Genomic DNA, 14,594 nt, shown 5'->3' with positions numbered 1-14,594 from the left:
GGGGTTTAAGGCTAATTGCGACCAGGCACCGTCAAAAAATGTCAATTATTATTTTATAATACAATTGCAATATTTGTGGTGAGCTTATGTCCGCGACCCGTATATTGTGCATGTGGCAAACCTGAAATTGAGCGTAACACGATGATAAAACCATCATCATCCAGAATGTCACCCGATTTGGACAATGTGAAAACACACCTTTATGGTCTACAAGAGATTCAATTATACTTATTTATAGTGTATACACACATGCAAATAAATATGTAAAAAAAGACTGGTATGGTGTGCATAACTTATTAAAATAATACATATTTACTCCAATCTTTCAACTTACCACATCAGAAATTCAAAATTGACACATTCCGACAACACCCAATGGTTATATTATTTGACCTCCACCAGAGTGCACATTGGATAATAAGTTCACTATTTAATATCACCACTTTGGAAAAACAAAAGTAAGAACTATTTCCAATTATTACAGCAATAATATATTTTGTCGACTTTATTTCACGTTTAGAATATGTAAATTTGTTGACATACATGGATCTGCCCGGAAGGACAATTTTGGTAAACATGATGAATCTGAAATGGCTAAAGATCTAAAGATTCGTCATTTTTGTCCTTGGATGTGATACAACTTCAAGTTGTTAAATACATTTTCTGACACGTTTCTATGTAATGGAATTGTTAATTTCGTTAATATTTTGTACTTGTTTTCAAAATATACGTCAGAAAGTACGTACTACAGCAATACGAATACATGGGACATTAGTGCAACTTAAACATAAAATGGGTTATAATTTTATATTATTTTATAATATGTTTCACATGTATTTTGTTCTTGACGTTGTCTATTGCTGTGAAAGCTTAATGACAATAAAATATTATTATTATTATTATTATCTGTGTACAGTACACTTACATCAATATTGGGCATTTGTTTCTTTATACAGCGTATTTGTAAAATTTGCAAACAATTAATTCATCGTACGTGATTTGATTGCAGTCTATTCTATTATTCTATTTCTTCCTGCAGTCTATTTTTTATTCTTTTAATTAAGATAAAAAGTTCTAACTGTGTGCACAAAGAGTGAAAAATAGGTGTAATAAATTCGTTGACCGAATTTGGCGTAGAGGTTTATATGCGATCATATCATGTAACTTTGAAGCAATTGAAGCATGGAATGTGTATTTTTAACTTGGTACTAATATAGTTCAATTGTACTGATGATTGTTATAATTTGCTGACCGAACCTTGCAATGGTTTCTAAATCGCAGTCAACCGAACTGGAAGATTGTTTTCTTGTATTGTCCCAAGAAGCAAAAGGTATGTAATGTTACTGCTTTACATGCGACGGTATATTTTTAGAATGGCTCACGTTTCTTAAGGTTTTCCGGACATAAGAAATTTACCCAATAAAACAAACACAATTTTCACATACAGAGTGATTCTTTTGGTACTACTTTACTATACCTGAGACACCTGGGAATCGTTTCTTTCGCACTTTTTTACATTGCTAACGTACTATTCTGCATTCCGGAACACTTATTTAGGTGAAATAATTTAATTTGTTAGGAAAGTAATGTATATTTCTTACATTTACGAGTACTTACTGTTCTTGTTTATTTCCACACACAACATGGCGATAGCTTACCGTTCATCGTTCCTTGAGCCAGAAAAACCATTGACGTTAGCCCAAAAATTCACGATATCCCCACAAACCATCACGGGGACGAGGTATGCCTACTAGGTTAGGTTAGGCCTGTTAGGTTTGGTTCCATTAGCACTCCTTTCGTTCAATTTAGCATATACGGACAATACGAGAGCGTATTGTGCTCTCATGCAGGAAGCAAATGGCGGCAGCAGGAATAGCACGTAGGAAATAGATTTTTGTACAAAACCACATGCATTCGCATTAAAATGAATCAAAATTACATTCCCGAACATCAACAACGCTACAGAAAATGATTTGCGTAAGTACTTTCTCCTGTAAATTTGAGGAAATCTGTCTCAGGTATAGTAAAGTGTTACCATTTTTTTTTATTCCTTTCTTCGCTTCCGTAACCAACATTATGGCGGCCACATCTTGACTCACGTTGTATGTATGCAGTGTTTCCAACCTTCACCATACCTACTATCGTGTTCGTCACCGGTGGAAATTGTACATTATGCACGAGTAGCTGACGGATAGCCCGGGTAGCTGATGGATAGCCCCACAAACCATTTCCGATAAGGTTAGGTTTGGTTATGTTAGGCAAGCATAGTGAAAAAAGTGGGTAAATGTATGTTATATCGGAGATACATTTCTTCATTTTTACAGAAGAAACTACGGTACTAGTTTACTATCCTTCGGACAGATATCTTCATTTCTACAGAAGAAACTACTTACCGTAATAAGTTCCTGTAGTACTGTCTAACATCTGGAAGGTGTTTTGTGTGATGTGGGAATGTTTCATAGCGGAAATTCAACCATTGACGCATAGCCCCACGAACCATTTCCGGTAAGGTTAGGTTAGGTAGGGTCACAATAGGTTACAATAGTTATAAATTGGTTTCGAAAAAAAATATGCGTAGCCTCACACACCATTCTCGCATAGCCCCACACACCATTCTCGCATAGCCCCATGAACCATTGACACATAGCCCCACAAACCATTTGCGGAAACGTACATTCTTCAGTTACAAAAACAATTTTTTTTAAAAAAATTGATCAAAAATACGTGAATACACGTTAAAAAATGATCCGCGAAGCAGATAGGTAATTACAAATGTCAAAAATTGACGAAACTCAGAAGTTATAGGTGTCCGAAGGATAGTAAACATTTACCGAAACTACTTACGGAAATGAGTTTCTGTAGCATTTTGAAAGTTCGTCGAGGTATTTTCTCACCGTAGAATGCTGCACAACAAGAAATAAGCACTTTTGATATTATAAACTTGCATTTTGTGCAAAACGACAACATTATGCCGTTGTTTCCATTATGTGCCTGCAGATAGTGCAAGCGTCGAAATTCACACGGTCTCGCCAGTGTTTCCAAACGTGCCTTTTTTTTACAAGATTTTTTAACTATGCTTACCTAACCTAACCTAACTTTGCCGGAGATGGTGTGTGGGGCTATCGTGAATGTTTTTTGGGTAACAGATATAGTGTAAACATATTTCTTCAAATTTACAGGAGAAATGACAGGAAATTACTTACTGAATTGAGTTGCTGTGGACTTTTGGAATCTGGGAATAGTGTTTTTTTCCATTCGTGCAACTTATTCGGCCGGTAAATAATGTTATTTTCGACATTAATGTATCTCCGTTGCACGATAGGTCGTGCCACCATTACCGTCGACTACTTGAATCAAATGTTCCGTGCGTTCGAATATGTAACCCCCTGTCAGTGTAGCAACCATGCGGTAGTTTTACAAGATGACGTGTGAGCGGTTTTTTTCCCAATTTAATTTTCTGTTTGCCTAACCTAACTGAACCTAACCTAACCTTCCGTGAATGGTTTGTGGATCAATTTTCGCTTAAAAACCTTTTGTGAATAGTTTGTGCGACATTTTTCGGTTCATAAGTTTGGAAACACTGCATATCAGCTGACGATAGACAATGCAAGTCAAGATTTGGTTGTTTTATGATTTTTTTGCAAATTCTCCTAGCATTAAGATTAATTATCATAGAGTTTTTGAAATTATTGTTACACAAAATGTGAACCTTCCATAAAGTAATGAGCACTGTTTGGATTCGAAAAAAAAAGTTATTTATGTTGAAAAAAAGCCTTAGAAATTACCTTATGCAAGCATGCACACTTCCCATGGACAAGGTATTCTCCGTTGACAAGCGATATCATAGACTAGTGGAAATGAATGTAGATGTAAATCGGAACCTTAGTAGAATGCATTTAGGGACTTTATTTTAATGCTTATAAGAATTTTTTTTTGTTTTATTTATTCTTTGAGGGTTCATTAGTTCCTACTTTTTTTTTTAATTTTAGGATGGGGGTATCAGCCAGAGCGAGTACAGGCAGGGGTATATTTACTTTTTTATACATTACTTGCTTCTTTGCCTCTTTTAGTTGGTATTTTTATATTAAATAATAAAGTAGAGGGTTTATATACAGTGCTCGAAAAATTTTCTTCAAAGCTAGGCGCCAGCTCTGAAAATCAGGCGCCAGGAAACTACCTACTAGCAATTGTGCTTTCTCAGTATGTTTCAAAAGTTGCGCAATCCAAACTTTGAAAATGTATATCATGAAAATCGTAAGAGATATTTACACCGGGTTTTCTGCACTAAACTAATCCTGTAGGCTATCACTAGGTTCATAAATTTATGTTAGCATTTATCTAAATAAAAGCAATTACATTATTTTAAAAAAGATTGTTAATTTGCTGAAAACATCTCAGAACTAATTTTCAACAATAAAACCAACTCTTAAACAATTTGTGGGATCACATGTTGGTGTTTGACTGGTTTTAAAACAGTTGCTTTGTGAGGTACAGCAGAATCAGGGCATTTTTATTGGAAACCTCTTGCACATGAGTGTAAGAATGAGTAGTAAAATACTCTTCAGCAATGCACCCGCACTGCTCCAATGAATATGCCATGCTGAATCAATTAAAAAAACAGGCACAGTAGCGGCGAAAGTGAGCGAAGAGAATTCAATGTAACCAGGGACAGTCTAGGATTCTCTCAAAGAGTTCAATTTCGGCACAAAATCTTGATTTACGATTTTTCACGTAAATGTATAGACAATACTTAGACACATGTTGCATGCGACTGTTGGCAATATTTTGACCTGCTTGTGTTGCCATATATGGAGATATGTCCTAAAAATGGCACTTTTCACTTACCCATAAAATCGCCAGTCAAAAATTCATCAAATGTTGCACATGACCAGTATTGGTCGCAAATGACAAACTGACATGGCATCAGTCATCAAATGTCTCATTTTGACCCTTCGATAATTTCTTACATATTTTTCTTACTCAGAACTTCATTTCTGGAAAAATTTGAATGTTTCTTTCCGTCAGTTATTAATTTATATAATTTTCTGTACGGAGTGAACTGATAATTTTAAGCGTTGAAAAATATCTCAATGGATGAGACTTTATAATGCAGAAAACCGAGTGTAAATATCTCTTACGGTTTTCATGATATACATTTCCAAAGTTTGGCTTGTGGGACTTTTGAAACACTTTGTATAAGATGCTGAGCATTACGGTATTCAAAACATTGTTAAATTATTTGAGAAAGCAGGAAATGGGGTGTTGGGGGACAAAGGGTAAGAAATTGTTACTGACTGGAATGTTCACAACGTTGATAAAGAAAAAAAAATGCTAATTTACGATGTACTGCAATTTGAACTTAGAATCATCAAAGTTTCGTACATATTACAGCAAAAGATCACAGTCGCCAGGCTGAAATTTTTAGTCGACCTGGCGACCGGGATTTTTCGAGCCCTGTTTATATATAATTATATTAATATAAATTATTTAATTTGATATGTTAGTATGGTTTTTGCTTTTTTGGTCAAAATACCTAATATTTTTTGTTCATTTATGATTACCCAAGGCTCATGTTGAGGCTCCAGTGAGTGGGTCTATAATTTTGGCTGGGGTACTATTGAGGCTTGGTGGGTATGGTATTTTGCGGGTTATTTCGTGTATTGAAGGATTAGCTATTAAGTATAATATTTTTTTTGATTTGGAATTAGTATCGTGGGTATTTGAGTAATTAGCCTTGTTTGTATTCGTGAAATTGATTTAAAGGCTTTAGATGCATATTCTTCTGTAGCACATATAGGTCTTGTTTTAATAGGAATTATAACTACAGGGTGCGGCAACATAACTTCCTTATTTCAGAATGCAATAAAACCCATCTGATGAATTAGAATTGTTTAATGTTTTTTTTTACACTGTAGGTACATATCTAAAGTTATGTTTCACACAGTTTTGAAAATCATATCAGGGAGTTGACGCCCCCCATTGTCCATACACTGAAGAAGCCGATTTCTGGCTTTATGCCGAACCAGCATATCAGCGGGAATGTTGGCAATTTCTTGACGGATGTTGGCCTTCAGGTCTTGGAGGGTTCTTGGACGGGTAACATAAACACGGGATTTCAAAAAACCCCACAAAAAAATCACAAGGGGCCATATCGGGAGAGCAGGCTGGCCACTCCAATAACAGAACATCCGTTTGTAAAGTAGGCTTCGACGGCAAACTCACGCTCCTCACTGTTCCAACGCATGATGGCGACTGGCCGGGACGCAAACGAAACTTTAGACTCGCGCCTGTCGAATGAGACCACTCCCGCCCCGCTACGACCTCTACAGGCTGCATGGCGCGCATTTCAAAAAAGGAAGTTATGTTGCCGCACCCTGTATAAGAATGTGGGGGATAAGTGGTGGTCTTATTTTAATGGTGGCACATGGTCTTTGTTCTTCCGGTATATTTTGTTTAGTAAATATTACTTATGAGTGGTTAGGTAGTCATAGTATATTACTTAATAGCGGGATAATTAGTTATATACCTAGATTAGCTTTGTGATGGTTTATATGAAGAACCAAACCTGACCTGCCTAACCTAACCACGAAAGCATATATTGAACAAAATCTTAAGTAATCGCCAAAACACCACAGTATGTGTTCACAGACATAAATCAAAATCGAACCATGTAAAATTTGCATTCGTAGCTTGATGAAATCGCAATAAAGCAAAAGGACCTTGGGCTGTTACTTCCAGTGGATTTTCGTGTGAAGCTCAAATGAGATTTCAAATTTCAGACCAGATATTACATGATGAGGTGTTGGATGCACTTATTGACATTGTTTTTAATGCTAAGAGTAGATGACAATAAACTCTTGACAAAGATGATAGTAAATGAATGGCTGTTTGGAAACAAAGAATCATATCAGAGTATGTAACCACTAAGACTCTGAATTATGTGTTAACAGATAAAAATGGAAATTCAACCATGTAAAAAATGCACATGTACCAAAATTAGTTTGGAATTAAAACAGTCAAAACTTGAGCTCCCCAAAAAAGTGATAAAAGTATGAATTCTTCAATTGATTAATGCATTTTTCTTTTATTTGTAGTTACTTTTTGATGTTAGCACATTTGATATCCAAAGGTAAATATTATGTTTTTTCTCATATTTACAGAATTATATCTCAGATCAGAGGTACCAGAGGTCACTGGGTCACTGTCGCCATTGCAGTTTTATAGACAATGGGTGAGCCCAAATTTACCAGTGATATTTAAGGGAGCTGCAAACCATTGGCCAGCAATCCACAAATGGAATCCAGAGTATTTCAGGTATGATGAATGGTGCTTCCAATTCGGTTTCATGAAAATCAATTGTTTTGCATACTAAAGTTAGGAAGCAGCTTAAACAGAAAAGTGCTATGGTTCCCGATTATCGTAGCTACTTAACCCTATAGAGACCCTTAAGGTTGCAACTTCTAAAATATCTACTTCGCACTGCCTTCTACCAGGCTGACAATTCCAATACCTCTCAGCAACCTAGGCTGGTGTAGCTGCATTTATCTATAAAGTTTTATGTAGTGGTTAGGTTGAGCAACATGTTCAGTCTGTGAAATCGCATCTGACTGTTTGTGTCGTTTATTACAGTATTTACTGCCTAGATATACAGGTGGTGGAAATTGAAACTGAAGCACCTGGATCACAGACACTAACCTTTATTAGTATGGTGTTGAGCCACCTTCAGTAGCCAGTACAGCAGCAACGTTTCTGGGAAAGGACCAATAGAGTTCCTCCACAGTGGTGAGAGGGATTTGCATTTGACATGTTGTTGGTGGAGGGAAACGTTGCCGCACTCGATCCTCCAAAAGACCCCTTAAGGGCTCAGTAATGTTCAGGTCTGGTGACTGGGAGGGCCATGGCAGATATTCAACTTCACATTCGTGATCAGTGTGTATCAGTGCATTATCATCCTGGAATACTGCACCACCGCCCGGGAACATTATTTGCAGTGTAGGATACAGATTGTCCAGTGACATTTCCCTCTAGAACGATCAATGGTCCCAAAGACTGCCATGATATTGCACCCCACACCACCACTCTGGACACTAAGCAGTTTGGTTGGTATGCTTCGGATGGACTTCTCCACATAAAAACTCTTCCAGATGTCAGAAAAACTGTGAAGGTGGACTTATCCAAGAACACAACACATTTCAGGTCATCTAACGTCCATGATTCATGCTGCTGGCACCAGTCAACCTGCTTTTTGGCATTATAGCAAGTGATCAAGGGTTTCGGTATAGCAACACTGCCATGGATGTTAACCCTGTGAAGTTCTCAAAATTCAGTCAAGTGTATATTCAATTCTTCGGTGACTTGCTGCGGTGGTTCAATACCCTGACGTTCCTGACAGCTTCCACTTCCCCTGACAGTTACTCCTTCTGGGTGTGGTTTGTCCTTAATTCTGGTATGCCACCATGGCCCTTGGTGTGGCTCTTAATACCCTACAGATATTCAGTCTCCGTTACTGATGCACCGGTGAGACGAGAAGCAACAATTTGCCCTCTTTAGAAATCTGATATTACCAGTGTTTCAGTTTCAGTTTCCACTACCTGTATTTTATCTGCCCAAGTTCTGTTGCAATATTGCAAATGGAACGTCTTCACAAAGAAAGCACCTCGTAAGTGAAATTGCTAGAATATTGTGTGAAAATGACATCAACTTGTACTCAGAGATTTCTTAAACTCTAGCTGACAGATATGTGTATAATATAATCATGTATTGTGGTAAACTGTAAAAACATCCTATTCTTGTTGTCAAATTCTCTACAAGAACAATATAAGCAGGTTTGTTTTCATTTGTAACATTTTGATGTACTTGAGGAAATTTATGCCTATAAACCAATTGTGTGCTGCTTTACTAACAAACTCTTCTTACAAAGAGCATTTCTTTATGAGTATCCTTTCCAAAAAGTGTTTTGTTACAAAAGATGCACAAAAGCATGTTGTTGTTTGGTTGTGTGTACATTCTTCGAGCTGGTCGTGAGGAAACAAAAAATGTCTAAGAGTAGCAGTGTTGCCAGCTTACAGAAAGACTTTCCGGAATTTTACTTCTGACATTGGCCCTATGGATGTTGGGTGTACCAAATTTGGAGAGAAACACAACAAAAGGCTGCTCTATGAGGACATGTAATGCATGTCCCCCACTTTGAGAAAACTGGAAATTATGCAACATCTTCGAAAGCCGTAATTTTCAAGAATTTTCAAAAACTGGGGATAAACCCCTGGACTGGACCCCTAAATTTTTGCATGTTGTTAGTGTTTTTTTGTTTTCATTATTACATTTAAAAGTAAAATATATCAGAAAAGGTGGTGGTTGAGGAGTTGTGGCTTTTTTATAAAATCTGTCTCTTAATACTCAGTGAAACAAAGAACAATGAAAATGGACAATCGAAATGCTTTCTTTTAACTTAGCGTTTTCATTATTCAAAGTCACATTTTGCTATTTCTGTTGTGATGTTATCTTCTTTGACTGGTCTTGTTTCCATTCATGAGGAGCCTCCCCAATGGCATCATCACCTTGTAATCAGGGGGTCCAGGGTTTGATACCCAGTGGAGTCACATAGTGATTTGGATCCCACTTTAAACTGTAGACCCAGTCCCGATTAGCCTTGCTGTGCATAAAATAGACTTAGAACACCCATTCAATGAATCAAACCATTTCCATTCACGTGCTCCGTGCAGTAAAGTGTTCCTGGAGTGGGGAAAGCTAAACTATCGATGACGAGTACAAGTAGCTTACCATTATATTTTCAGTGGCTCGTCTTTTGCCAATGGGTGGCTACACTGTAAGTGGTTTTGAGTGGAAACTTTTGCAATTTCAGGTCGATATTAATAACAACGATCCTAAAATTATTCTAGTCTCACATGCAACTAAACCTTTGACATTAACGATTAGTCATATACCAATAAAAATTAATTTTAGGGTCCTAATGAGCAAAAATGAAACAAAGGCCATGAGTGCCCATCCATGTCAACTATAGATACCTCAGTAACTACAGGGCTGGCTGTGAAAGAACAATCAATAAAATGATTTGTAGATATCTCAGAATCTGTGAAGACATAAATTGGTATAAAGTTAACGATTTTTCAGATGTAAGCTTAACATGAAATATTTTTTTTATTGCCTGCATCTCTCTCTGTATTAAAATGAATAATTTCATTGAATGTTAAAGTTCTTATGAACATAAAAATTCAATCTACTATCAGTAGCTAGCCATTTATTTTCAAATATGTGAAGTAGCTCCTTAGTTCGGTGAGTTTGGTGAGCTCTGTTCTAGAATCAATAAATAGTAATGATAATAATGAAATAATACTTCCATAAGCCCTCGTGTAAAATTCTAGCCACTACGGGATGCATATATTTACTTCTTGTTCAGCTCTTTGTACTCCATGAGGGAGTACACTCCATTTCATTGTAGTTTTAATTTTTATTTCAACAGAAATGATGTGCTTAAAATATTAATTTGTTCTCAGGGAAAAGATAGGTGATAGCTCTGTGACAGTGGCCGTAACTCCCAATGGCTATGCGGATGCAATCTCCAATGGCTACTTCGTGATGCCCGAAGAGAGGGAGATGAAGATGTCCCAGTTTCTTGAAATCATTGCTGAGCCCGAGAAATATAATGGTGTATTCTACATTCAAAAGCAAAACTCCAACCTAACTGATGAGTTCCAGGAGATAATAGATGACGTGGAGGATCACATCCCGTGGGTGACAGAAGCATTTGATAGAAGACCAGATGCTGTCAACTTCTGGATGGGAGATCAAAGAGCAGTGACATCTAGTGAGTAAATGAAATGATGTTTTGTCTTATCAGATATCCACTTCACAACATTCTGGTAACTAACTACAATTGCTGGACTGATTTTGGTATTTGGAAGATCGAGAGTCAATCACTGAATGCACTTGACTGTCAAGGAGGATGAGTGATTTTAGTGGATCCCACCTGTCACTATAATCTGGAATTTCTTGAATGGCTAGAATCATAGAGGATTTAACCCAGGGGTACCCAAACTTTTTTGTCTCACGGTGCCCTTAGTGTTTCAAGATTTTTCCGAGGTGCCCAAGTCAGAATGTAGGCCTATCTAACACTTGCAGTTAGTGTGCTTAGGTTGCTTGCCTCAAGTTAAAAATGAAACACATATTTCAAATTCAGAGACATTTTATGTGTAAAAAGTACTAAATAAGCAGATATTTGGAATAAGTGCAATTTCAGTGAAAATATTGCAACATTTCATGGTGCCCCTGTAAGCCAGCCACGAAGCCCCGGGGTGCCACAGTTTACAATTTGGGAACCACTGATTTAATCCTTACATGCCAAAGCCCATTTTATGGCAATAAGGTCTCAATGCCGAGCATGTTTTCATTGAGAAGTTTAAAATTACATAAGGTTTTAAATTAAAGTTTATAGCTCTATAACTATGAATGCTAGAGTTACAGATTTTAACTCACGTTTTTCAGTACAGATTAGGTTACAAGCGTATGTCAAAATTGCTAAATTTTCATTTATTTAATTGAAGAAGAAGATGATGATGAAAGGCAAACATCTTATTTTCCTTTTTTTTGGAATTTCATCGATCCCCATGCAGGATGTGAGGGTTCATTGAGGAACCATTACCACAGACAAATTACGGTTGTATATGTACTACTGAGTATCGAGCATACACCATTTGTTCGAGCATTATTCGCTCAAGAGAAGAACCTCTAGATTCTATACGCTATCTAGCGTCGTCCATTTTAACTTTTTAATTTTTTATTAAATGTAAGGTTAAATGATGATTACTACATATAAGTTCAAGATAAGAATACTTAAAGCATGTGTTTGAAACTCAGTATCTTCTACATTGTTGCTTTGTTCTAATAAAACTACTCTTATTTCACTTGGAAAATGAGCATCAATTATATTTTTTTCATTTATCTCGCTCATTAATTTAAAGAATAAAAAAATGATATGATGCTTGTTTCTTTGGCACTCGAGTGAAGTATTCTCACTGCAACACTGTAGTACATACATATGATTACTGAAATGATGATATTAATTTTTAAACAAATATTTGAAGTTGGAACTTACCCTTGGATGCCCATTAGTAGAGCATGTACCCTATACAGCAATGCATTTTGGCTAAATAAATACAATAATCAGCTTTTCTGTGTTTTATATTTGCAGTGCACAAGGATCCATACGAAAACATATATTGTGTGGTCAAAGGTTACAAGGACTTTATTCTTCATCCTCCTACTGATGTTCCATGGATTCCGTATAAGGAGTTCCCAGTAGCTTCATACAAAGAAACTTTCAATGGAAAATTTGAAATTATCCCTGAAGAAAGTGGAAGCAAAGTGCCATGGATTTGCATAGATCCATTACAACCAGACCTTGAACTCTACCCAGCTTACAAACATTCAAATCCTGTTTGTTGTAGAGTAGAAGCAGGTGATGCTCTGTTTCTGCCATCATTGTGGTTTCATCATGTGAGACAATCACATGCATGCATTGCCGTTAATTTCTGGTATGACATGGACTTCGATGTTAAATATAGTTATTACAAATTTCTTGAAGCCTTAGCGAAATTGTGACGATGACTGTTTATTAATGTAAATATATATTGAAATTCCAGGAAATGTCTTTTTATTTCGTAAACTTTCATTCGTGTGAAAGGAAGACAGGAGTATGAAATGTCTTGGTTTTCTCTTAACTGGGGTGCTGTTTATAAAGATCTCATTTCAAAGAATCGTGTTCATAATATGTTTGAAAAGTTGCATCAAAATTGTTGCTGCAGTATTCTGCACACCTTCTCTCCCCACAATTTCCACTACTAGTTATCTGTCCTATTGGCATGCAACTGCCAAAAACCAGGTACAAACCATAAGTGCCTGTGAAAAAGCCTGCTTGGGCATGTGAATTAAAAGAAGCACCTTCGCACGGATGGAGACAATGAGACCGGGAACTAGCAGCACCAAACTCCTAACAAATGAAAGAAGTACCACGCCCACACTGAAGGAGCAGAAAGTGAAAGGCCCACGTCAACTACCGCCAACACGGATGAGAGTGGAATAAAATTGAACCATGCCACCTTAGGCAAGACAATACATGCCTGATGAAACTGCCAGACAAGTGGCAAAATTGATCATGAACAAAAACTGCGCAGAAAAATGAACCGTGAACTTATTAGAGTGAATTACCTCTCTGCGTAACCTCTCTGTATTTAGATACAATAGATTTGGTATTTGTTTTACGGATAAATTCACCTTCCATTGTTACATCATCACAAAGAAAAAATCCACCTCCCCAACCTCTATGTTTCTAATAATCTTGGTTTGTCACTATTAGACAATAGTAGTAAGAGATGGTTCAGCCAGCATGAGAAAGGGGAGGGGGAACCATGTTGCAGGGGGTGACATATTGTAACGGATGGATATTTCAACCATCCTTTACAACGGACCATTTAGTAGAATACATTTATCTTTATTGAAATATTGGAGCTCATGGGTATTGATTTGGTGGAAATCTACTTGACTTTACACATATCAACATGTAACACTAAAGCATACAGTCTCTGTCTCTTTGCGAACCAGCAGCAAGAAAGAGAATGAATCCAATTCATTGACTGAAGGCCAAGTGGCTAACCCGTAAAAGGGTGAACTATTTTAAGAGTAGTAAACAACTTCAAGGTTCTCTGAAGACAAGGAAAACAGTGGACACGTGATTTCCCAAATATGGATAATTGCTGTAGGACTAAATATGGGAATCTGATGAATACCATCATGAGCAAATTGGGAAAATGGACTTATGTATAAAGAGCCACTGAGATCACAATGCCTTTGAAAGGTCACTGGTAAACAAAGGGACAGGAAGACAGTTTGCTATAACCCCCCCGGCCTTCAAATATGGAACAATTCCCAGTCCAAGGGAATTGCTGCCCTACTCAGGACTGCACCAGTCGTACCTCTGAGCAAGGTAATGAACATATTTTCTTACTTAGACTAATCTTGGATAATTATTTTCCTGTAGTTTACGGTTATTACAAGCATGCATATATGCAGACTGCTTCTTTTCAGTTAAGTTGCTATATTACAACAATGTAACATTGACAACATCCATTATATAAGGGATTCTTTTTCTTTAAAAAATTACTAACCATTGTTATAACTGTATCTTTAGTCAAAATGAAAATAAATGTCTGATGAAAGGAGCGTGTGTTCTGAAACGTCACAAAGAAAAACTGTTTTCTTATGCTTGTAATAACCGTAAACTACAGGAAAATAATTCTATAATGCAAGCAATGCGTACATACAAGAAAAACTATTAATCTTGGATAGTCTTCTACAGAGAACTTAGACTTAGCTAGTTAGGGAAAGAAGTGGCCTATGAGGTTACTCCCGTTTTTAACAATAACGACAGATCTTAACCTCATATCTCTAGCAAGAAGCACAATGTAGACAAAGCACAGCTGCAAAATAGCATCACTTGGCCGGCCGGCAGTTGCTGTTAGTTATTTTGTGAGTGTGACCTTACAATGTTACCAGATACTTGGAATACCATACTCATGAGC

The 14,594-nt window shown here is 36.9% G+C and overlaps 2 protein-coding genes across 6 annotated transcripts in view; one reads left to right on the top strand and one right to left on the bottom strand.

The window, feature by feature from the left end:
* The window catches only part of LOC146000419 (uncharacterized), a 56,553-nt gene that overhangs the window by 33,378 nt on the left and 8,581 nt on the right, over positions 1 to 14,594 (bottom strand). For 3 of the 5 annotated variants that reach the window (XM_083138026.1, XM_083138025.1, XM_083138022.1), the window contains exon 1: positions 335 to 373. The exons of 1 other annotated variant lie outside the window; for it this stretch is intronic. The gene's annotated coding sequence lies outside the window, so the exon portion shown is untranslated. Of the gene's footprint in view, positions 1 to 121; positions 198 to 334; positions 374 to 14,594 lie in introns of those variants that run through there. One more of the 5 variants, XM_083138023.1, reaches the window with a different exon arrangement.
* LOC146000037 (bifunctional peptidase and (3S)-lysyl hydroxylase Jmjd7-like) lies at positions 985 to 12,653 on the top strand. The gene is made up of 4 exons (XM_083137354.1): positions 985 to 1,330; positions 7,161 to 7,314; positions 10,515 to 10,825; positions 12,209 to 12,653. The coding sequence occupies exons 1-4, from the start codon at positions 1,264 to 1,266 to the stop codon at positions 12,616 to 12,618; spliced, it is 942 nt and encodes a 313-aa protein (XP_082993480.1). The 5' UTR covers positions 985 to 1,263; the 3' UTR covers positions 12,619 to 12,653.

This window comes from Lepisma saccharinum, chromosome 16 (genome assembly GCF_977018435.1).
Source record: "Lepisma saccharinum chromosome 16, izLepSacc3.1, whole genome shotgun sequence".
NCBI classification, from domain to species: domain Eukaryota; kingdom Metazoa; phylum Arthropoda; class Insecta; order Zygentoma; family Lepismatidae; genus Lepisma; species Lepisma saccharinum.
This window is presented reverse-complemented; position numbering and strand designations above follow the sequence as displayed.